The sequence below is a fragment of the Artibeus jamaicensis genome, unplaced genomic scaffold, assembly GCF_021234435.1.
Source record: "Artibeus jamaicensis isolate MK-2021 breed Jamaican fruit bat unplaced genomic scaffold, CSHL_Jam_final contig_685, whole genome shotgun sequence".
NCBI lineage: Eukaryota > Metazoa > Chordata > Mammalia > Chiroptera > Phyllostomidae > Artibeus > Artibeus jamaicensis.
Window position 1 is genome coordinate 17,423,884 of NW_026521924.1, and position 25,650 is coordinate 17,449,533.

The following is a 25,650-nucleotide window of genomic DNA, read 5'->3' on the forward strand; positions in this document are numbered from 1 at the left end:
GAGGCTGTCCGTTCTGACGTATTCTTTGAGCAGGCGCAGAAATTCCTCCGGACTGGGTTGGGCTAGAGACGCCGAGCTACGGGACCGTCCGAGATGGTGAGTGTCTCTCTTTAGCCCGCGGCTGATGGTGGAAACCTGGCCGACCATGGCCGTCGCACCGTGCCCCTAGCCTTCGGTCCTCCAGGAGTGTCCTTGCGCGGGGCTGGTTTGGGTCAGAGCTGACCGAGGGCGGAACGCGAGTAGGGTTGGGCCTCCAGACCCCGATAGAGGGATAGAGGGGATTCAGGCGGGGCCCGTGCATCCCTCTGCCCCTTGACCGGAAGCGGGAGTTCAGAGGCCTGGGTTAGGATCTGACGGGGAAGGGGAAGCCGGCCCAGCGGCCGGTGCATCCTGGTATCCTGGGCCTTGTTGCGCGATTACAACGGTAGCGATAAGGTTTCCTGGAAGATTAATTTGTTTCAGGCACTTAAAGCTCTCTATGTAGTTTGGCTTTTTTCCTCACCACGTCTCTGTGATCGCCCCCGATTTTACACCCTTGAAATCCAAAGCCTGGGAAAACCTAGTGCTTTGTCCCAGGAAATGGCGGAAGTGGATTAGAACCCTAGAAACTGACTCCTGCCTTTTTGTTCTTGTGGTTCTCTCTTGCCGCTGGGACTTGGTTGCCTGAATCAGAAAAGGGCGGGTCCGCCCTGGAGGATCCCTGCTTTGCTGGCTGGGGCTGCGGGCTCCTTAACGCCTTGTCAAGTTTGTTTTTTTCATGTTTTTAATCCTCCCAACCTGGAAAAAACTTAGAATATTTAGCCATGTGAGTGTATTACTTCAGAAATCTTATTTTAAATTTTAAAGTCTCTAAGAAAAATTGAAAAGCAAAAAGAAAAAGTGCCATAACCTAGAAGCAACTGCTTATGTTAATTAGCGTATTCTAGCTCATCAGTGTTTTTCTCTTCAGTTTTTGCTGCATAGGGTTTAGCTCCTACCGAATTTACAGTTGTGGAGTCTGATTTCTTCATGTGTTACACTACAAAGAATGTCTGTACATCACGAAATATAAGTGATAATGCTTCAAACATAAGTAACTTCGTCTTTCAAGTCACGTTTTATTTCACGTCGCTTTTAAACTGTGAGAAAAAGTATTTTTTAGCCGATAATACTTGTGTACAGTAAAATACAATCTGAAAGTATCTTAGTGAAAAGTAAATCTTCTGCTGAACCCTGACTCCCAGCCTCAGTCTCTTCTGAAAAATTGGTAGTTTTCTGTATGTCTAATTTAAGCATGTGTATGTCCCTTCTTTCTCTGACACCAATTGTAGCTCACTGCTACCTTTACTATGCTGTTGTGTTTGTATGCATAAGAACAAAACATACTTAGAAAATTCAGGCAGTACCAAAGTATACAACGTAGGAAGTGCATATAATCCCATCTCATTCCTCTCTGGTAACAACTATTGGCACTTGGGTGTGTTTCCTTCCAGATTGCTTCAGTGCATAAGCACACTTACATGTAAGATGTTCATTGCATGAAACTGGAACACACGTTTATAGATACTAAGTTTACTTTAGGCTGTGCATAGACGTGTTCTGCAACTTACTCTTCATTTAAAAATATCAAGTGTTTTTCCATGTCAATATAACAGATCTACTTTATTCTATTTTAAGGACTGTATAGTATGCTGTTGCAGTATATACATGTCAGTGGTTTACAGTTTTCAGACAATGCTGCAGTAACTGTTCTCATCTCTTTCTTTTTTATTCATGCTAGTGATTACTGTTTGTGTAGGATAGATTCCTAGAAGTGGTACTTCTGGTATGCCTGTTCTACATTTTGGTAGAAACTGCCAAGTTGCCCTTTAGAATGGTGATCATCCATAATTCTCATCTTGTTTTACTCCACTACACAACTATTTTCATTTTTGTATGTTGTCCTTTCTCTTTGTTCACATATTTGTATTTTTGAGATGTATATGATAGTTTTTCTTTTTTTGTTTGTTTTAACCTTGTTGCTGCATCATCTTTGCGATGAATAACTTTGTGCTGTGTAATAATCAGTGAAATAGCTGTACCAGATTTGCCAAACCATTCCCCTTGTGTACATTCGTGTCGCTTCTAGTTCTTCATCAGTAGAGCTAGTGCTGTAATGAATGCCTCTGACTGTACAGTTTTCCTTTTTTAAAAAAAAAGTTTATCAAAAAATAAAATAAAGTTTATCAGATTATTCCCTTAGGTGAAAGTCTCAAGAAAAGAATTTTTGAGGTGAAAGGACCAATACTTTTTGGTTCTTGTAATAGCGTTATCCCGTAGCTATCCCAAAAGGTCATGTTGCCTTTGTACCAATTTTGCCATAACATTGCCAACATGAAAAAATTACCTCAGCATTGCTATAATTTTTCATTTCTTTATTTACAGGGAGTAATGAACATTATTCTGTGTGTTTGTAATTTCTCTTAGGTGTATTTTCTACTAGTATTACTTTTGCCCACTTAACTTTTAAAGACATGCTATTTTCCGTAATCATTTTGTTTGATGTTTTGGAATCATTCTTGTTTGTTCTATTTGATGCAGATGTTTTTATATCCTTTTGATTCATTCTTTTATAAAAATTCAAAACACTTTTTAAATTTTTAATTTATTTTTAGAGGGGAAGAGAGAGAGAAAAATTAATGTGTGGTTGCCTCTCCTGCATGCCCCCACCAGGACCTGGCCTGAAACCCAGGCACGTGCCCTGACTGGGAATCAAACCAGCCAGCCCTTACTTTGCGGCTGGCACTCAACCCACTGAGCCACACCAACCAGGGCAAAATTCTAATTTTTATGGTTAGTAGTCAAGTTGGTCACAGTTCCCTTGTGAATCATTTGCTTCAGATGGTTATTTCTCCTATGCTGAACCAATAAATCAGTGTGTTTTATTTTTCATAATTCTTGTAGCCTTCTTGTTTTCATGTGGTTGTAGTTACCAAGCACTTCATTTTTGCATTTAGCTGTTTTTCTGTAAGGTTACATCATTAACCTTCTGTGGTTTATTCTGATCATCATTGTTACTCTGTGTATTATTGGGTTGGCCAAAAAGTCCCCATGGCTTTTTCCATAAAAGACACATACACCCTGGCTAGTGTGACTCAGTGGATTGAGTGCTGGCCTGCAAACCAAAGGGTTGCTTGTTCGATTCCCAGTGAGGGCACATGCCTGCCTTGCAGGCCAGGTCCCCAGTAGGGGGCACATGAGAGGCAACCACACATTGATGTTTCTCTCCCGCTCTTGCTCCCTTCCCCTCTCTCTAAAAATAAATAAAAATTTAAAAAATAAAGTGGAAAAGACACATATATATTTCATTTTCAGTAATAACTTGATTGATTTGGATGTTTTGAGTATGTCAGCCATCTCCCACGTGGCATAATGTTGATCTCAATTAATGTCTTGATTTAATTGCTGTCAGCTTCAGCTGGTCTACCCAACCGTGGAGCATCTTCCAGAGAGAAATCTCCAGCACAAAACTTCGCAAACCACTTTTGACATGTTCGATCAGTCACAGCACCTTCCCCACACACTGTACAAATCTTTTTTTTTTTTAGTTTCAGTTGCATTTTACATTTCTTGAAATAATAAAGCACAACATGCCAAAAATGTTGCATAAACTTCTTCCATCTTCAATATTAAAATGGCTACACAAAAATTCACCAGTTTTGATGTTTTATTTTTGATTCACACTGATATGACAGCTGTCACAGTACAAATCTAATAAAATTGTTTTGAATGAAGTTAAAGACAACTAAGCACTACTAGGACCATCTTATGGGAAAAAAACAGACAAACTTTTTGCCCAATCCAATATATTCTGGTGAATAGACATTCCATAATTTACTTGGCCTTTTCCCTAATTATTGGGCATTTGCGGCTCTTTCTGCTTTTTGCAAATGCTGATGTCACTACACCTTGCCGTGTCTTTTTGCTTCTCTGGCATTACCTCCTTAGGATGAATTTCCAGGAAAGTTACCAGGTCAGACTGAGTACTGTGGTGATCATATCCCACTTCACCGTGCCTCTGCAGAATAGTACATAGTAGGAACTCAGTGAGTCTTTTGAATGAACTCTGATCTCTTATGTATGACCCACTGTACTATATACTCTCATGTAGCCCTGTCCTTTCACACAGGCTCCAGCTTTTAGAGGTGACAGGCTACTTTGTAGGAGGAACTTGTTTGCCCTTCTCTCCAGCATTTGAGAGTATTCTTACATCATAGGGGAGTAGGTGGTAGTGACTGGAATGTTAGCCTTTTTCCTACTAGAAAGACAATAGCTCATTGTGCCATCTCCATCCACTGTTTAGAAGCTCCTCCTCCCAGGCCAACTCATGAGCTTCTGGGGATGTGGAACCACTCTCTTGGAGAATGGAGCCTCTATTTCCAATGTAGTCTAACTCCCAGCCTGTCGAGGGTTCTGGCTGGATTCTGGACCCATCTGGAAGGGGCCTTCAGAGAACGAGCTCACTGCAGGGCCCGTTTCCGTCCACAGGAAGAGTTAGGCTGGCTTCAGCTGAGCAGTTGTGACATTGAGTTTCTATTCTGCAGACCATTCTGTGTATCCCCAGCAGGGTACGGTCAAGAGTTTGCAGTGTCAGGAGTGCTAGACTCCGCTGAGTTGGGGATCAGTAAAGGTTTTTCGAAGGAAGTGATGTCTTAAACGTCTAGAAGAATTTGTTGGATTTCAGCAGAGAAGAGGCCTTATTAGGATAAAAAGAGATGGAAACAGGTGTGGGCATGTAGATGGGGAGTGGGGGGTAGGGTAAAAGATGTGCGTGATTAACATAGAAGGCTTTGCGTGGCAGGGCGCCAAATGTCTGATTGTCCCCTCTGCTTACTGATCCCATATGCCAGAGCATCCCACCCTGACTAGTTTCTGGAGAATCAGGATTAATGAGCCCCTGCCCCAGGCATATTTCCTGTGGCTGTGAGCCATATGTTATACTATCTCAGACACTAGCTTATTAAGTCGCCGAGTCTGTCCTCATGGGGTCATTTTGCTTCCTTTGGAATGTTTTCAGTTGTGCTGTTTGGGCCCCAAATGACAGCGTCTCCTTCCTGTTAGACACCACTGTTTGGGTTTTTTTCAAATCATCGTCGTCCTGTACCCTAGGTGTACCAGATACGTGAGTCACGGATGTGTCTATACTCCCAGGAGTGGTATTACTGTTCTGCTCCCGAATAGCTGAGGCAGGAGGGGTAGTAGTGCCTGGTAGGCGAAGGGCCAGGAGGAGCCCTGCCCTATGCCAGGGGTTGAACAGATGACTTTGGTGCTGGTGAAGGCTTGGGAACCACTCTAAACAGGCCTGGAGAGCTTTGAGGAGGTGTCACATGTCCAGGTGTTACTTGTTTGTTGTTGGAAAACAAATGTGTGATTCATCTGCCAGGGTAAGAGGGAGTTAATCCAGCTTTCCTGGCCCCTCCTAACCTCGGTCTTATTCTCTCTGGCAGGCAGAAGTGGAGGAGACACTGAAGCGACTTCAGAGCCAGAAAGGAGTGCAGGGAATCATCGTGGTGAACACGGAAGGTACACCCTCCCCTCCCACCGTGACCAGTACTCGGGCGGGGCCCAGAAAATGGCCCGAACACGGCGTGGCACTTGCTGTTTACCAAGCCCCTTCATGAATTTTCACCCTTTTTAAAACACCTGCATTGTCCTAGCACTGTTGCTGAATTCTGACTTTTAATAAAGGAAAAAAGTCACTCAGTCCCACTGTCCTGACAGAGCACACTTTTCAGTGTGCCATGCTTTTTCAGCCCTTGTTCAGGTGCATTTTCTCTTCCCCATAATTATAGTTGTTACTCTTTTTTTTTATATATACTTTTAAGGGAGTTTGAGTTTATATATATATATATATATATATATATTATTTTTAGTAGAGGAAGAGAGAGAGAGAAATATCTGTGTGTGAGATATACATCAATGGGTTGCCTCTCGAACACCCTCAACTAGGGACCTGGCCCACAACCCAGGCCTATGCCCTGACTGGGAATCAGACCGGTGACCTTTTGGTTCGCAGGCTGACAGTCCACTGAATCACACCAGCCAGGACTGCAGTTGTTATCTTTTGCATATGTTTACTCATGAAGTTTGTTTGTTTTGCTTCATGGTTTACATAAACGTGACTTTTTAACTGCCAGTACAATGTTTATTAAATTATCCCTCATTTATGTTGTTTCCACTTTTTTGTTAGGTGATACTCTGGTCAACTTCTTTATGCCTGTAGTTTTTCCCTTCTCTTCTGGAACGTTATTTCACTAGAAGAGTACAGATACTGATTTTCCCTAACCGCTATAGACATGGCGAAGAGGGAGACTAACATTTCTCACCTGCCTGTTTTGTGCCAGGCTACAGACTGGTAAACCGACTTTGTAAACAAATTTCATTTATCCCTTAAAGCAGCCCTTTCTCCATTTTGCAGTGGAGAAAACTTGAGTCTAGAAATCAGTCGACTTGCCTGCCACTACAGAGCCAAGATGTCATTCCAAGTCTGTCCGAGGCACTTGTGCACCTTCTCTCACACCTGTGTGAAGGACCAGGGAGTGGCTGCAGGTCTGTGGCCCAGAGTCCCGCGGCTGGGCTTCCCCAGTTCTCTGGTTCAGCGTATTCATTCATCTGGAGTTGTTTGAGGCCCTGTGAGAGCCCCTGTGTGTGTCATTGCTCTGGGCCTTGTTTTGGAAAGGCCAAGTTCTCAACGGTGCCTTCTCTGGTAAAGCAGAATGAACGTCACCAAAGGTGATGAAGTGGAGGTGTCATACCCTCAGAGTGTCATTTTCCAAGTCATTAGACCCTGGCCAGCCCAGAGTTAGGCAGAGGCTACTCCTTGGCTTTGTTGAACCCTAATTAGACCATGTGGTCATCGCATTTAAAGGAGGCAGCAGGTTGGGAGCGCTCAAGACACTGGGAGATGCAGCAGGCCCCAGCTTAGGTCTGTTACAGGGCAGCAGGTGGGCCTGGGCCTTTGCCACCTCCTCTTCAGGCCTCAGCTGCCCCAAGTGGAGCGGTTGGTCCAAGGCCCGAACAGCTGTTTGTATGTCACTCAGAGAGAGACTGTCTTTTGGGACCGGACCTTTTTGACCCCAAATGGGAGGGAACAGCCTCAGGAGCTGACTCTTCAGCTGGGAGCCCTAGACCTTCACTAGTATTGTGGTATTCACAGACCATAAGCCTCCATTCTTGCCTTAAAGCTGCCCAAAAGTTGAACGTGTTCATTGGAAAGATACAGCCCCAACTAGGGGTACTAAGGAGCATTTTGGATACTAATGAGATACTAATGATACTAATGAGCATTTTTTTGTATGCTAATGTGGCAGTATTGCTCAATGGTAGAGAATATGGGCTGTGGAACCAGACTGCCTGGGTATTTGTTTTGTTTTGGTTTTTGTTTTCCCCTCAGGAAACAAGTTGCAGAGGCAGAAGAGGGGCCCTTGGAGTATAGGAGAGAGGGGGGGGCAAGGAAAACGCACCTGAAATCTGGGAAAAATCACTTCCCTTTTCTGTTTCAGTGTCTCATCGGTAAAATATAATCATACTACCTCCTTCTCAGGGAAGCTTTTAGAATAGTAAGTGCCATTAAACTGTTAAAGTTATTGTGTGTGTTTATTTTTGTGTCCCGTTCATAGAGCTTACTCTTCGATCTTATTTATTACATTCACACAGTGACCCTGCAAGGCAGGGTTTTTCTCATTTAAAAAAAGTGTTAACGTGTTTATTGATTTTAGAGAGAGAGGAAGGGAGAGCAAGAGAGAGACATCGATGTGAGAAAGAAACAATTGGTTGCCTCCCATATACACCCTGAGCGGGTATTGAACCTGCAGCCTAGGTATGTGCCCTGACCAGGAATCGAATGCCCAACCTTTTGCTGTATGGGATGATGCTCCAACTGATTGAGCCACACCCGCCAGGGCTGTTTGCCCATTTTTCAGATGAGAAACCTAAAGCTGAGAGAGGCAAGGTGACCTGCCCAAGGTCACCCAGCTGTGGGTGGGGATGGCCAGAATTCACTTCTCAGAGGGCCTTGAAACCCTCTGGAAGCTTCCAATTAAGGACATTTCAACTCAGTTGCCTCTTCCTGTGGGCTGCCTTCCCTGACCACCCAGCCCAGTGTGGTCGCTCTTGCCCCTGAACTCATCACACACCTTGTTCTAAAACTTACCAACAACCTGCCACTGCATTTTGACATCTCTGTCTTAGCCAAATGGCAATGATGTTTCATGATAAAAGTCTGAATTTAAGACAACTTAGCAAGAATTTAAGGAACATTCTGGTCCATTTGTACCTCTCCAGCCCCCCTGCTACCCTCTGCTGCTACCCGCATAAGGTGGTATAACGGACTCAAATGTGTAAGCCCCGTAGGGCCAGGGGTTTGTCTCCCTGTTCACGACTGTACCCCAGCACCTGGAACAGCGCTGACACAGTCTGTGTGTAATAAATGTCTATTAAGTTTTGTTAGTTTTTTTATTGTTGATGGACGGAGTCGGGTTTGGTGGAAGGTCCTGGCTATACGACCTGACAGATCTGAGTCTCGGGTTAGAAACTGTGCCTCCCCGGTGACCAGCGGCTCTGCAGGCTGCATAGGCCCCATTTGTGAAGGCGGTGGCTCGGGGGCAGACGGCCTGGTCACTGCAGTGTCTTGCAAGTGTCCCAGCTCTGGCAGCCTCTGATCTCTGACCTTTTTTGAAATTCTCCCCAGTTTTGGTCCCTGGCCTACTCCATCTTCATGTTTTGTTTCTTTGTTTTAGGTTGTGTTTTGTTTTTAAATTTTTATTTACTGGTATTAGAGAGGGGAAGAGAAAGAGAAACATCAATTTGTTGTTCCACATACTTATGCAATCATTGGTTGATTCTTGTATGTGACCTGACCAGGGATTGAACCCACTACCTCCGTGTATCAGGACAACGGTCAACCAACTGAGCTATGCAGCCAGGGCCTTCTTTTGTTTTTAATGCGAGCCAGCAAGTGGTTAGATTCTTGTCTCCTTTACACACCCTTTCACTTGGTAGGAATGTAATCAAACACATGTCTGAACTACTGAAAGTAGCCCTTGTGACTTCTCATTTATTAGCAGCGATTAATGCTTAACACAGCCTCTCCAAACACACTGGTAAACAAATCAGACCTGGCCCTGGCTGGGGAACACACGTAATGGTCACCTCCATAAAGGTGTGATATCAAACTCAAGTAACTGCGGAGGAAAATCGCATGGTGCCAGGATGATAGAATGGGCAGCTCACCACATCTGGGGGTGGCTGGGGCCACCAAAAGATGGAGGCCTGAGGGACCAGTGGGAATTATGAGAGAATAGGGGAAGAAAGGGAAGTTCCAGGCAGAGGAACCTGAGAGCAGGTGCCCTTGTATACAAAAGAGAAGGTCAAGGGGTTTGATCTAAACTTTGCCAGGCCTTGAGATTTGCCTCTGAAGTTGCCGGGGGGGGGGGGGGGGGTAGGATAATATGTTTATTGATTCTGGACAGAGAGGAAGGGAGAGAGAAACACCGGTTGGTTGCCTTGCACACATGCCCCAGCGGGGAATCAGACCCAAAACTTAGGTATGTGCCCTGACTGGAGATCAGATCCCCACCCTTTTAAGTATATAGGATGGTGCTCCAACCAACTGAGCCATCCCAGCATGGGCCTCGCTACACATTCTTAAGTCATACTTAATCCTCACAGCAGTACTTTGAAGCACAGGCATTTTACAGATGAGGAAATGGAGGCGTAGAGAAGTTTGATCACTTGTCTGAGGCCACATAGCCATGAAGGGGCAGAGCAGGGGTGGAAGTGCAGGTCATCAGATTTCAGAGTTCCTACTCAGTCATCACCCCAGCTGCTCATACTACCATCCTCAGAAAGGTTCCACTGTTGAGCAAGGCCCTGGTGGGCACATTGTTGCCAGCTAGGACCCAACAGCACCGTCTGGTGACCCACTTGTCTTGTCTCTTAAAGGCAAGTGATTACTACATCCTGTTTTCTTGGCTTCAGTTGGTTCAGAGCAGCCTCTCTGACTCAGCTGCTTCTCTTGCTACTGTGTCCTCTTCTGCCCACTGTTGTGTCCCTGTGCCCTCAAAAGACAAGATTGAGGCAGTTTCTTGCCGCCCATGGGTAGGCCTGAGGGTGGCTGCTTTTGGCTGAGCCTTAGGCTAGTCAGTTGTGGACCAGATGAGCAGGGCCTGTGTCCCAAATCCAGCCACTCATATGTGAGGAGCCACGTGTACCACATTCATGACAAGTGCCTGTCAGCTGTGGGCACCTGGGGCCTCACTGATGGAGCCTTCTGTTGGCAGGTCACAGTGATTCACAGGCACCTGGTGCTCCACTTGTGGCCTGCGGTCACTCGGGCTGAGCCCCATTCCTCCCCTTCATGACAACAGGCACTGACCAGTGAGGGAGGTCCATGGAGTAGTTTGTCACAAGGAAACAGTCTTCAAAACAGAACAGGCTTGATGCACAGTGGTGTGTATCACACAGTAATGCACTAAACAAGCCAGCCTCAGCCCTGGCTGGCGTGGCTCGGTTGGAGGCCCGTCCCATACACCGAAGGGTTGCGGTTCAATTCCTGGTCGGGGAGTGCACGGGAGGCAACAGATCGATGTTTCTCACTTTCCCTTCCTCCCCCTCCCGCTTCTGTCCCCTCTCTCTAAAAATCAGTGGACCCTCAGGTGAGTATTTAAAAAATTAAAGTTCAAAATAAAAAATTTTAAGCCAGCCTCAGTACCCAACAGTGGAGGCACAATGAACTCAGTGGAATGACCACTTGCGGGCTCTTTGAAAGTCGTAGCAATGCTGTTTACAAGGATGTGTGCAGACAGAAATGGGGCCTAATTTGGGGAGACGGCTGTAACTGAACAGTCTCCCTTGGTGGGAAGAGGAGCAGCACACGAGTGATGCTCCTGACCTGGCACAAGCCGAGCTGTTTTCTTCCTGCTCTCTGGTCTTTAGATCTGTAGGACTCGTCCTGTCTGCCTGGTTCTAAGTGTTCTGAATGGTAGTCTCTCCTTTTAGTGCCAGAAACTGGTCAGGACGGTGCAGCCGTGCGAGAGGAGCCCGCGGGCCTGCGCTGAGTCCTGGCTCCGCTGCTGATCTGCTCTGTGCCCGTGAGCAGGCCGCCTCCCTGCCCAGAGTCTGTTGCCCCACTTGGCAAGTGAAGATGGTGACACCACCCTCAGCGTAGTTCTGGGGACTGGCAGTGACGTACTTGAAGTGCTCAGCACTGTGCCCGCCCAGCCTTCAGGGAATAGTGGCATTGACCATTAACTGCTAGTCCAGTTCTGTAGAATTAGGGTGTGGAGTTTGGGCCTCGACACCCCGCTCAGCCTGTCTGCTCTGCTCTCCCTCAGGCATCCCTGTCAAGAGCACCATGGACAGTCCCACCACCACACAGTACGCCAGCCTCATGCACAACTTCATCTTGAAGGCCCGGAGCACCGTGCGTGAAATTGACCCCCAGAATGACCTCACCTTCCTTCGAATTCGCTCCAAGAAAAATGAAATTATGGTTGCCCCAGGTAAGAGGTCTCTCATCCCCTCCTGGGTCAGACCGTCACAGCACAGGCTCTGCAACGTGTGGGAAAGGCTTAGCACGTTTGTGTTTCCTCAGGTTCCACAGAAAGGCCTGAAGAGTTGAAGGGACAGAGCTGATGGCCTTGCCGCCTGTCCAGTCCCTGGCTGGCACCCCAGCCAAGACTCGGGTGCAGTGGCTGAGTCAGACGCTGTCTTGGGTTCTAGGCCAAAGAGGGGAGTCTTCGACTCACGGGGGGAGACAGACTCATAAGTGTGACCCAGTGTAACCCTCACTTTGATGTGGGCCGTTCAAGGAGCACTGGGGACGTAGGAGAGGGCGTGATTAGGCCTGCCCGGGGCGGTCGGCAGAGGCTTCCCAGAAGGTGCGTCATCTTGAGGGCACAGGAAAGAGCGGAGTAAGCAGAGGGGCAAGGAAGCTTACGTTGGAAGAAAAAAGAGTCAATGATTTTAAACCAAATCAGAAGGGAAAGATACTATATAGTCATTTTGTCTTTGAAAAAATGTTCAGTTACCCACTTCTGAAGGACAGTGCTGTCTCTCTGGGTCCCGTACAGCCGGCTTTCCCCACACCCTACCCCCGGCACTGATCACTGCTTTTGTTTCATGCGAAGTGTTGGCTTGCACTTTGGAGCTGGCTGTGTGGTACAACACCCCTGTCTTTAGGGCTTAGGATCATTCTCAGGGTGATGAGATGCTCATCCTGGGAGGAGCCCACGAGGCCTGGGACCGCAGGCGACGGCAGGACCACCTGTCCTGCCTCACCTCACTCAGCACGCACAGACTGTGGGCAGAGTCTCCAGGGCTGTTTTCGCGTTGCTGCTTCTCTCCCTCTCTCTTTTTGGGCTGAGCCACAGAGTTGAGCTTGTAGATGATGATGCAGGCAGGTTGCAGTGCAGTCCATCCGGGGCATCAGAATATGTGTAGGAGGGAGAGGGAGGTGAGACGCTTGGTTCAGGTCAGAAACGGCCTCCAACACCAAACTCGGCTGCACGGACTTGACCCCGTGAGCAGAGGTTTTTAAGGCAGGAGGCGATGTCACTGTGATTGGGGCCTAGATGGAGGAGGCAGCAGGAAGGGTAGGGACACTGAATGCCCCTGGCCTTGGTGACACAGATGGCAGAGACCAGCTGCAGAATTCTGGGGTAATTCAGTGCCTTTGAAGGACCCACAGGTTCTCCTTTGGGTGCACAGCCTTGTCAGGGGGGGCGAGGATAAAGTGACCACACCCTGGCTCTGGTGACACCCAGAGAGGCCGGCAGGGAGGGAGGGTGTGCTTGCACTCTCACTTGCTTGCTCACCGTCTTGCACTCACATCCTTGTGGGGCACACACACACACCTTGTTATGCTGGTGGGTGTGGCTTTGCCATATTGCCTTAAACACAAGGAGTGACCTTTCAGACACCCTCACCACCTCTCCAGCCACCCTGCTGCCTGAGGAGCCTCTCCCTGGGCCCCCCATCGGCCACCCTGCTGTTGGCTGCACTCCCATCCTGCCTTTTCACTTGGCTAACGGGCCCGTTTATCTGCATTTTTAAGTCTTATCTCCCCCTCTAGACAGTTCCAAAAACAAACTTGGAAACACATAGTAAGCATTTCACAAATATTTGCTGAATAAGTAAATGAAGGACTTTACAAACCTCCCTCTATTGCTGACCCTCCCACTGTGGGGGTTAGAGGTGGGGTCAGCACTGGGGATGGGGGTGGGGGATGCCCGTGGGACATGTTATTTAAGATGAAAACACCTTGGTACACCCACTTTGGTAATGGCCAGAAAAACCGTGCTGTCGGGAGCTGCTGTGCCCATCCTCTGAGGCGTTGGGCCGGATCGCCTTAGGGTTTGTGTCCGGCGCCAGTCCCTAGGCCCTTCAGGGTGGGCCTTCCTGGGGCTCTAATTAGCACCCCACACAGTGGGGAACAGCCTGGAGCGGCCCTGCCCGGGAAGGAGGCCCAGGTCCCTTCCTTCCCACCTTAATCTTCCTCATTGACCAAGCTGAGGAGACCACAAATTGCAGGAGGTGGCATCAGTTTGGTTCCCATGTATGAGTATGTACATTTCCCCCATCCTGGCCCGGGGTAGCCCATATGAAGAGATATTTTTAAGACTGTCTTTTGGTTTTCATGTATTAACTTTGTTCATATAAACCTAAGTTGTCAGCCTAATCAAGCTTTAAAACTCTGTTCCCCACAGAGCACCTGGAGTGATATTATTGAATTTAGAGCTAGATTATTCGGAAGAAAAGACACTGCTATTGCTAATTATGTCTACCTTTGTTGGTGGCTTTAGTTATTTTTATTTTTATTAGGAAGCAATTTGTGTCTTTACTTACACATTACTTAGCCATGAAACTATTAGTCATCTGAGGTCTGCTTCTCCCCAGTCCTGTCAGCCAACCATCATGGGAACAAGCAAGCTTTAGGTTAAATCAGCAGACATGAAGCAGATGTGGCCGAGGTCCTGCCATTTTGCTTGTGTTCAGCAAGCTGTCAAACCCAAGCTATCCCATCCTGCGTTTTTGCCTTGGCTTCTGCAAGCCATTTAACTCTCTGAGCCTCAGTGTCCTTGTTTGTAAAATGAGAAAACACTCATACCTGCCTCAATAGAGCGATTTGGGGATTCATTGAGGTGCCATATGAGAAATGGTTGGTCCAGGGCCTGCCACACGGAAATGTTAATAAATGTTTGCAACTTGATGAAGTGGGCAAAGTCGAAACTCTCTGCTTCTCTAGTTTCCTTGTCTGTAAAAGGAGGGCCAGCCAGGCTCAGCCCTGAGGTCTCAGACCTGCGGTGATTTCACAAGGGACATTATTCCTCCTCACTGGGCTGGATCCCCAGAGCCAGAATCCAGGTAGCTTTGGCCCCCTTTGATCTGGTGCCTTTGAAATGTTCTCATCCAGCCTGTGACAGAACTGACATTAACCCAAGAGCACTGGGGTTGAAGTTGGAATTTCATCTTTGACACCAACCGGCCAGGTGACCGTGAACTGCTGGTTCTCCCAGAGCGTGCAGCATGAGCACGACCTAGGAGTGTTAAAAATACAGATTCTCAGGCTCTACCCCAGACCTGCCGGCTCCAAAGAGCTGGGAGTGGGGCCCAGCCCTCCAGGTTATTCCATCTTAAGAACCACTGCCACAAGCAAGTTATTGAAATTCTCTGAACCCAAATTTCCCTGCCCAGAAAACAGTGATAACACCTCCCTCCCTCTTAGTTCTGGGAAGATTGGAAAAGAGGGTGCGCTGCGGGGTCACACTGGCAAAGGCTGCCGCAGGAAACTTGCAAGTTTACTTTCGAAGCCACTGGAAGTAGTCTGAGCACTGATACTTTGTATTCGGCCTGCCTGTTTTATGGTTGGTGGTTTAATGATTTAATTCTTTGCTAGTGTGTTTCTCTCCCTTTTTACATTTACTGATACTTTTTTTTCATTTTTCTTTTTTGCAGATAAAGACTATTTCTTGATTGTGATTCAGAATCCAACTGAATAAGCCACTCTCTTGGCTCCACACATCATTCCTTCATTCAGTGTCCCCAAGAAGAATAGTGTTAATCATGATTGTCAGCTGGCAGGTAGAAATCACCTGAGAGCCCATGCAGACCAATCAAGTGGCCACGGTGGGCTGTAGCTCCACCCCCTTCCACCAAAGTCATCCCCCTGCTGGCCGGTCTCCCCTGAGTTCCCAGGAGGACCCTCTTTCCCCCAGTCCAGGTTTTGAACAAGAGCCTGTGAGAGGCACGCACCCCGCTTCCTTCTAACGTTCAGTTCACTTTGTTGCCCTTGGAAAAGGCTGTTTTTCTTTAACTAAAAATAACTGAAACTTGCCCCGCTGTGTGTCTCTATAAACACTGAGTTGAAAGGGCCTCTCTCCCCCTATGTCATCACGTGGTCTGAAGGCTCACGGTGCTGCCTCCAGCCTCTGCTCAGATTGAGTTCGCAGCCTGAGAGGCCTGCTCTGCGTGGCACCCATGGCCATACTTGCCGCTCTGAGCCTGGTTTATCACTGGTACCCAGATTTCTGGGTCTCTTGCAGTGAAAGATGTTTTCTCTTACACTGCCCCGGGGAAATGAAATAATATGTGTTGAGTACCCAGAATGTATCTGGTGTATTATGTACCATGGCTCATACCATCCTCATGGAACCCTACAGACAGGGTGTCAAAGCCATCTTAATAAGGGAAATTGGGGTGTAGAGAAGGATTTGCCTGAGGTCTCACACCTGGGAGAACAGGTCTACGACTCCAGAAGTTCTGCTCTTTCTGCACGGCCTTCCCAGGAAATCCCGGACAGTCTCATTCACCTGAGGGAGCTCATCCTGGGTGAACAGATGTCTTCCCTTGGATTCATGTGGGGGGTGGGGGTGTCCCAGGACGTGCCTGCTACTCTGAGGCTGTTGACCACCCACCATTCAGCAGCACTCGGATTTTCCTCCAGAAATCACGCGTTTGTTGATTTTTTCATTAGGTTTTTTTTTCTTTTTCCTTTTGTTTCTTGTTAGAGAGGGGAAAGATACCTTGAAATCCCTCTCCATTGTCCTCTCCCCATAAGGAACCTTGTGTGCAGAGTGAGTTCTTCCATCTAGCAAAATACTTTAATAAATTTGCCAGTGAAGTTTCCTGAAACAGTATCAGAGAAGTAAAACACGTATCCTTAGGAGCCTGGCAGTGTATCGGGTTGGCCAAAAAGTCCGTATGGTTTTTTCTATAAAATAAAAAACATTTTTCATTTTCACCAATAACTTTATTGATTTGGATATTTTGAGTATGCCAGCTATCTCCTGCTGTTGGCTTCTATTGGACAGAGGCCAGGGGTGCTGCTAAATGTCTTCCAATGCATAGGACAACCCCACAGCAAAGGATTATTTGGCTAAAATGTCAGTGGTGCCAAGAAACTTTGCAAACCACTTTTGACACATTCGATCAGTCACAGCACCTTCTCCATATACTGCACAAATATTTTGTGTTTCAGTTGTGCTTTTACCTAGAAATAATAAAGCATAGTACACTGAAAATGTTGCATGTTTTCTTCCAGCTTGAATATTAAAATGGCTGCACAAAAATTCAATAATTTTGATAAGTTCTTTTTTAAATGCACTCTGATATGACAGCTGACACAATCTAACAATTGTTTTGAATGAGATTAATAACTAAGCACTATTAGAGCTATTGTATGGAAAAAAAGCTAAATGAACTTTTTAGCCAACCCCAGTAGTTTATAAGGGCTTGGCACATCTCTTCAAAATCTCTTATTTTAATGAAAGATCATAGGAATTTTCCATTGTGTAATATATCCATGTTTGTCTTAATACATTTCAAATAATCTCCCCAAATCTCCAAGCAGAACATCCCCTGGGAAACCAGCTGCAGGTGGGCCTCGTTCCCGCGGACTCAGGAAGCACACCCCGGAGAGTGGGATTGCCGGACTGGGGCACACTGGCCCGGGATCCATCTGTCTCAGATTCAGTTTTAAACGTGAAGCACGGTATCTTCTCTTTGTTCTCAGAGGCGCTCTGGGTGTGAGGTTCCTATGTACTCCTGGCTTGAGTTTCTCCAGGAAGAATAATGGGGGGAGATCTGATCCCTCCCAGCGTCTCTGTTTTTTTTTCTTTTAATTTTTTTTATTGATTATGCTGTTACAGTTGTTCTATTCCCCCCTTCATTCCCCTCCACCCTACCCTGCCTGTCCCCACCATTACCCCCCCTTTAGTTTATGACCATGTGTCTCAAGTCCTTTAGATTCTATATTTCCCACGCTATTCTTGCCCCCCCATCTATTTTCTATCTACTGTCTATGCTACTTATTTTCTGTACCTTCTCCCCCCTTCTCCTCCTCCCACTCCCCTGTAAGAAACATGAACAGTGAAAGGATAACAAACTCACAGTTATTAACAACCACACCTAAAACAAAAGCAAACTAAAAAGACAGCTAGATCAGGGGTGGAAACAGAAATGAAGATCCCAGCGTCCCTCCTATTTGCCTTGGGGTTCCCCATCCTAAAACTCCCTCGGGGTCCTGAGGAAAGTAGGCTCAGTCTGACTTTAGTGAAAAGCAGGGAACTCGTGAAGATGAAGATGCTGCACCTCCCCATCCCCCGTGGGAAGCCACCTGGGATCATCCCGGTTTGTCCTGCAGCCTGGACAGGGGTGTAGCACATGCAGACGCCCTAGCATTTCTGTACTTGGGAGCAGCAAGTGTGTGGGAATGCAGTATCCACTAACGTTACAAACTGATCGCTGCCCTGAGCGTGGAGGGACAGGCACAGCTTCTGGGTTTCAGACTATATTTGCCTAAGCACGGTGTGCCTGCTCCCAGCATCATGAAAAATTGCAAACAGTCGAAATAATTTTACATTCTCCATTTTACTCTACAATTAACATCACATAACTCCATCCCATTTGGTGCGTTTCAAAGGACAGTTGCAGGCAGGACACACTCCTAAATACTTCAGTGTCCGTGTTATCGACTAGCTGACTCTTTTTGGTAGGTGGGTGAGATTTACATACAGTGAAATTTACACATAAGTATACCACTTAAGTGACAAATATGTATACCTGTCGACTTCCCCTTCAAGATCACATCACCCCAGCAATTTCCACCTCGCAGTTCGTATCCATGGTCTGCGCCAATTCCCATCAGCTGTGGACTTCACCTTCCAAGGTCCAGCTCTTGGCTGGGGTCCCAGTACAGAGGGCCACTGTCAGGAAAGTCATTGCCTGTCGGGGAAAATGCAGCAGCTGCTACAGCCTCCGTTCATCATTCATTGCCCTGCTTCAGCACTCGCTGGTGTTCCTTGGAATCTCGATGTTCCTCTGTGAGTTGGTACCACCTTTACCGCCTCCCCCCAAAAAAATGCTTATTAAAACACTCTAGGATGCCCTGACCAGTGTGGCTCAGTTGGCTGTGCATAGGCTGCAAAGTGAAAGGTCGCCAGTTTGATCCTGGTCGGGGCACAGGCCTGGGTTTCAGGTTCATCCCCCTGAAGAGGCAACTGTTCCATTATTTGCAGCAGGTAGAAAATGCCAAAGACATCATATTGGAAGACACAATTCAATGTCAGTGAGCTTTAGCTGATCTATTACATTCAACTGACAAGGAAAACAACACAAAGCACTAGTCCTATTGTAATGTTAAACAAGCTCAGTTGGATCAAAGACCAATTTTATCTTGGTTTTTCACTGTGTTAAGTTTATTCGGTGGCGCTCAACCTTCCCGTCTCTGAATGTAATGTAGGAAGTCCCAGGCCTCCCTCACCACTTTCGGGTACTGAAGGCCCTGCCTTGGGTAGGTGATGCGTCTGGTCCGGTGTAACAACGAAACCTTTGAGCTGCCTTTGGAGATAGAGGCCACCCCTTCCCCAGCTCTAGCCCTTCCCCCTGTGGGGGGCGGCAGGGGGGCAGCAGAGGGGTTGGGAGGAGGAGGCAGCAAGGCTTGTCCTTGTTCCTGCACCGTGTACTGTAACAATACTGTTGTGAACTGGCTTCTGGCTCTCCGAGCCAGTGTGTGTAAAGCCGAAACGTGCTTCTGGGACATCTTTCATGAGTTTGCAAAGATCTGTTCCTTGTCCCCACACCCATCCACTTCTCTCGTCCTCCTACCTGCCATTCCCTTATTTTGGATGATGCACTCTCTCTGGTTGGCTCCTTACAACCCTTTTTTGTCCCCTGGTTTTCAGTCTCCTTCTGTTGACTCAAGCGCCTCCCTCCGTGGGTGGCGGGAGTCACAGCACTTCACCAGCTTCTGAAAGTTTTCTCTGACTTCCAGCTCTTCCACAGGCTAAAGGCCAGGCAGAAGTCTGAACTCACTTTGGGCCGCCTTGCTAGTCCTGCACTGACTGGTCCTGCTCCTTTCCTGGTCTACAGCAACTATTGCCTTGGGTGTCACAGCAGAAACTGAAATGAAAATAATTTCACTTGAGCCAGTGTATCTCAGTAGATTGAGTGCGGGCCCGTGAACCAAATAACCATGGTTCGATTCCCAGTCAAGGCACATGCCTGGGTTGCAGGGCAGTTCCCAGCAGGGGACGCACAAGAAATAACCATACATTGATATTTTTCTCCCTCTCTCCTTCCCTTCCCCTCTAAAGATAAATAAATAAAATCTTAAAAAAAAGAAAATAATTATACTTGAACTTCCTAGTTCACAAGAAATACAGTGTTAAAGATTGTTTAGCCCTGGCCAGTGTGGCTCGGTTGGTACATTGTCCCATAAACCAAAAGGTCATGGGTTCGATTCCTGGTCAGGACATATACTCAGGTTGCAGATTCAGCCCCCAGTTGAAGCGAGAGGCAACCAATCGATGTTTCTCACATCAATATTTCTCTCCCTCTCTCCCTTTCCCTTCCCCTCTTAAAAAAAGAAAGAAAGAAAAGACTGCCTAAAGGCAAGATGAAACAAGGAATGGAAAAAATGTTTTAACTTTTTGAGTTTTAAATGCTTTTTGACATACAAAACTATTGTTTGACTGGTTTTCCGACATTTTTAGGGGAAACATGAACAAAAGTAGATTGCCTATAAGCTGTTTTTATTTTACGGCCAACCTTTACAAAAGTGCTTTATTCATTTATTCATTCAGCAGGCATTTAGTGAATGCCTATTATGTACCAGGCCTTAGTCTAAAAATAAAGGAGATAATGACCATCGTTTAGTGGAGATGAGACAGCCAATTAAAAAAAAACAACAACTGTACTTGGGACACACCCTAGACCAATTAAATCGTATTCCCTGAGAGGAATCCGGGACATCGCTAGTTGGTACCGGCTCCCAGGTCTTTATGGAGCTGAGAACCACTGGCCTGGCACCTTGTACCCCGTGGTGAAGTGTACGAGAGCTGTCATAAAAATAGTTAGCAATAAGGAAGAACTCCTGAAAGATTACAAATATGAAGGTAAGAAATTCAACAGAAGAGTTTGTACATTGAAATCGAGAAAATCTCCAAAAAAGTGAGGATAAGAAAATGGAAAGTATCAGTCTGGAATATTCAACCTCTGACTAACAGGAGACCCAGAAAGAGAAAACAGGGTGGAACATTATCAGCAGGAGACTGTAAGGAAGATATTCCCTGGACTGAGGACGGAAGTTTCCAGATTGAAAGATCTGTGTCCAAAGCAATCAGCTTTGACCCATGCCAGGCCCCGTCACCGTGACGTTTCAGAGCACTGGGCAGACACCATCCAGAGATGGAGAACCAGAGGACCAGGGTCCGGACATTTTTTTTTTTTTAAACGCTTAGTGCGGCGCCTGCCCCCAGTCAATGCTTGGGAAATGGTAGCTGACATTTTTTAAAAATATTTATTTATTTATCTTTAGATGGGAAGGAGAGAGGGAGAGAAACATCAATGTATGGTTGCCTCTAGTGCATCCCCTGCTGGGAACTGGCCTGCAGGGAACTGGCTTGCAACCCAGGCATGTGCCCTGACTGGGAATTGAACTGCGATCCTCTGGTTCACAGACCTGCGCTCAATCCACTGAGCTATACCAGCCAGGGCGGGTCCGGACATTTAAAAAGTGAAGAGCCCCCAAACACCATCACTAGAAACAAAGTAAGTAGGTCAGTGCCCTCGAAATCCTGATTTTAAAAAATGCATTTATAACCTAGAACCTTATACCCAGCCAAAGTATTAAGTGTAAGAGTAAGATTCATGTTTTCAGTCATATAAACTCATCTGCGTTTATCTCCCATGCACCATTTTTCAGAAAGCTACCGAAGACTGTACAGCAAAGTACAGGAGCAAAGCAATGAAAGTAAGACTTGGGACCCAGGCAGTTTGAGGCTCCCGACAGAAAAGGGAGACAAAAGGGATAACACGCAGGATGGTGGTGCAGGGCACTGGGCAGAAAATCGGGGAGAGTCCCGAATTAGAGTAGGAGGGTGTTTCCAAGAAGAAAACAAAACCAACAGATCATCCATTGCATTCAAATATATTTAGAGGAGGTTTTTAGTTCTCCAAGGAATTTATGGATAATTTAGTATTGGCGCATGGAAAACAAGGAATGGCAAATTAAGCCATAACTCTAGAACATTTTTTTAATGTACAATAAAAAGCAAATCCAGGGCCCATGTGACTCCGCTAAGAACAATAGTTGTGTAGGCAAAATGTTAATGCTCCAAACCTGTAACTGCTGGGGGAGGGGAAGGGTGGGGAGAGGCCACAGGCAAATCCCCTTCCCTCGTTAGAGCTGAAGAAATAGCAGGAAAACCATGGTGCTTGGAAACGTGAGTGTAAATATCAGAAGGAACAGCTGTATTTAAATTGCTGTTTGACTTTTTCATACCGTATTATTTGGGTAAACATTAAACTTTAAAAGTTTGAAATAACCTACGCTTATAATCTAGATGCTTCTAGCCCTGTTGCAATGAAGTAACTGAAGATTGAGAGTTTTCTAGAACCTCAGGGAATGTGGAGATCAGAGGGAACCCACTGCAAGCACGAAATATCTTTGAAATCTCCTCTTTAAAACACACGTATTTTGCATTCTGGTGGCTCTGTGAAGAAGGCAGGCCCAAGCAGAATCGGAGCCCTGTCAGCCAGGCGAGCCCTGATGGTGGCCTGGACCACAGGGGTAACTCAGGGTTATGGTGAGGGTGGTGGCAGGATCTCCAAGGAGAGCAGCAAGACCTGCCGATGAGTTTTGAACATGGGAGTGATGGGATGAGACCTCCAGGGGCTCCTAGGTGCTTACGTGAGCAACCAGGTGCTGCCACTTCCTGAGATGTGGATGACGGGGGAGCAAGTTTAGAGGGGTCAGCAATTTGAAATGACCTGCCTAATATGAGCCTATTAGACATCCGTGTGTCTAATAAGATACATGTCAGACTGTTGAATACCAACTCTGCCAGGCTGTGCTGGACGTGCAGATTTGCAGCCATCCCTGTGGTTAAAGCCAAGGGGGCCTAAATGAGTTCACAAGAATGAAAGGAGTGAGGAGAGAAAAGGTGTGAAGGCCTCACTGGGGACACTTGGCCTCTGGAGGGGAGGTTGGCGCTTTGCTCGAGGAGCAGGAGCCAGCAAATGAGGACAGAGGTCAGGAGAGTCAACTAAAATAGAAGCAACTGGATTTTGCTGTGTATAACGTTCACCCATGTTTTTGTATCCATTGTATGTGGGATTATTATACCCATGGTATGTAGTCATTATCCTCATGTACAATGTGCATCCTTATTTTTCCCTCCAAAAATTTGGGCAAGAAGTGCACATTATACATGGCAAAATACATTATTTCAATTAGGATTCAGTTCAGCTGCACAAACCCCCACACAACAGTGTCTTAAACAAGATAAAAGTTTATCTAGTGAGCAGTCCAGGGTTGGAATGGTGACTCCACAAAATCGTCAGAGACCCAGGCTCCTACCATCTTTACTTCCAGCATCCTAGGGTACCGCCCTTGTCCTTGTGATTCAAGATAGCTGCTGGAGCCCCAGCCATCACACTCAAGTTCAGGTACCCTTTCCCTTTAAGGAAATTTCCCAGAAACCCCCAGCACTTTACTCCCCCCCTCCCATCCCCCTTTAAGAGAAGTCTGGGTTTTTCTTGGCTGAGGTTACTTGAGTCAGCAGGAGGACCGGTGGCCGGAAACCAGGCCACAGTGCTTTGCAGGCTTGTAGGTGATGGGGAACTCGCCCAGGTAATAACCACTCATCTCGGGCTGGACCTCCCCTGGTTGAAGTCTTGCTGTCGTAAATGCTCAGGTTCCCCAACACTTAGTTTTATTGACCAAAGTTTCATCATCTTGCCCCTTTTAACTGTGGTGGGAGCTGAGAGACCATGTGGGGGGCATGGCCACTGAGGAGATAGATATCCAGGGTTCTGTCCAAGGGGCAATGGGATAGTAGTTGCTGGGGTATCAGGTGGTCTCTGCCGTGGAAACCAAGAGCAGAAAGAATTTCAGGGAGAAAGCGGTGTTGGGAGCGGTTCAGGGAGAAAGGGGAAAGGGAGCAGAGGGGCTGGGCTGGCGAGGGGTGTGAGTGCTGCTGGGAGATACTGAGGGGCCTCTTGGGGTGCAGAGCCGTGAGAGAGTGAGGAAGGGTAGCACCAGGCACAGGGTTGGTCTGAGTCTGGAACAGGGACAGCTATTACGCTGCCACCTGAGGGAAGACAGGACAAGGGCACAGAGGACAGGCAAGGTCTGAGGTGCTGGAGCTGTAAGGGGAGGACTCAGACCTCCTGGGTGTGGGTCAAACCTCGTGGACGGCTGGTCAGGACCCAGCTGAGCGTAATTGAATTAAATTTGCCTCATCAGTTGCAGCCCAGGTGCAGCCGTGTAGCGAGCTCACAGCTGGCTTTAACCAGGACTGGGATTTTGCCAGACTAATTCAGCCTCTAAAAGAACGAGGGAGTTCAGCACTTTTGGAAAGGAATTATGGTGATGGGCTGTGGAATTTGTGCTGGGCCAGGAGGACGTGGGGACAGGTAAGGAAGCAATTGATAGGGACATGATGGAGGCAGAAATCTTGTCTGGCTCGAAGGGTGGTGGCCAGGGACCCTTGGATCTGTGTTTGCAGGAGAGGTGCATTTGTGGGGTGTGGCCTAGGTTAGGAAAGTGTGAGGACAAGTTCAAGTGGAGCAGGCTCAGGGGAGAGCCTACCCAGAGGAGTGAGGGTGGAGAGGGGGGGGGACAGACGAGTTTGAGAGGACTCACAGTGACTAGATTGGCAGGCAAGGGGTGAGCCCAGCTGAGGCCGGAGCCAGGCTGTGGTGACCAGGTGTGAGGGCAGGTACCCGTTAGCTGGAGGCAGGTACTGGTGAGGACGCTGGCTTCATCTGGACGTGTTGAGTTCGAGAAGCCTAAGCCTCCGAGTCGACCTTCGTTCGGGAGGCAGGAACCAAAGCTGGGATCCGGAGGCAGGGAATAGGGAGTCGCTGACACGTTGGAGGCCATGATGGGTATGAACATGGACATGACCGAGGGCAACAGGGGTGGGGTGAGAGCTGAGGGTCATGATAGGAGGAGCATGCTGGGGTGCAGCCAGAGGCTGGAATGCCAGGAGGAGGCGGCCTCTCCAGGTGACTGGCCAGCTCTAGAGAGTGGGGGTCTGGGGAGGGCAGAGGCGAGGACAGAGGAGGAGGGGAAGAGGGAGGTACCGCTGCCCATCACTCAGGAGGTGGGATGAGAACGGAGAGAGAACTCCCCTTGGCCAGAGAGAGAGGAGGGGCTGAGGGAGTGAGAGCCAAAGGAAGGAACAGCCAGGTCCAAGGCCACGTGTGAGTGGTGGAGCTGATGGTCATGGCCTCCACCTCCCAGTGAAGCCAGAGAGCTTCAGGAGCGAGGTGGGGCACCCCATGCCCATGGCTTGGTGGCTTCTGGGTGGGCTTCAGTCTCTCCAATCTTGGGAGAACTGCTCTTGGAGTCAGTAAACAGGAACAACTCATCCTGACTCAGGGATAATAACCCTGACTCTGACCTTGTTTCTCCTGGGCCCTCCCAACGTGAGGCCCATTTTATGAGTTCATTTCCTTAAATGAGATACCACAGCACCGTGGTGATAAAGTCGGTCCATCTGATTCCAGGCCCTTTTCCCCAGGACGCTGTGCCCTCCTGGCCACTCACTAATCCTCAGCCTCAGAGGTAGGTTGCTCCTGTCTCCATTGTACAGATGAAAAAATAAGCCTCCAGGGGGAATGCATGTGTCCGAAGTCATCCTGTAAGTGGTAAAGTACTTTAGACCCAGGTCTGTCTGCCGTTGTGCAAAGGAGCAAACACAGGCCCAGAAGAGGAACTGGTTGTGGTCACACAGTGACTGGTGGCCACTCAGGCCAGAGGTTGCTCCACCCTCACGTAACAGGCCAGCCAAGGCCGCAGTCTCCCTTTTTCCGTGAGTCCCAGTCAGAAGCCACAGATCAGCAAGAACAGGAGGATGGGGAAGGTGAGCTTGCCTGTGGGAGAGACTGCCCTGAAAAGAGCTTACCCCCATCATCCCAAATGGTCCTCTCAGAACCCTTAGTGCCCCCCACCAGTGCTTGGCTCGAACTCAGTCCCCACACATGATCTAGAGAGGAGACAGACCTCAAATGGGCAGTGACCCAGAGAGAGGACGTGTGGGGGCCAGACACAGACGTGAGCTGAGCACCTGCTCGGTCTGCGCTCAGTCCCGGTGCTGTGGCCAAGCAGGGACCGCGCATAGAAAA

The 25,650-nt window shown here is 47.7% G+C and overlaps 1 protein-coding gene across 1 annotated transcript; it reads left to right on the top strand.

The window, feature by feature from the left end:
• On the top strand, positions 1 to 15,351 carry DYNLRB1 (dynein light chain roadblock-type 1). Its single transcript, XM_037164532.2, has 4 exons — positions 1 to 96; positions 5,466 to 5,541; positions 11,352 to 11,519; positions 14,974 to 15,351. Exons 1-4 carry the CDS (start codon positions 94 to 96, stop codon positions 15,015 to 15,017), a joined length of 291 nt encoding a protein of 96 aa, XP_037020427.1. The 5' UTR covers positions 1 to 93; the 3' UTR covers positions 15,018 to 15,351.
• Positions 15,352 to 25,650: the final 10,299 nt, after the last annotated feature.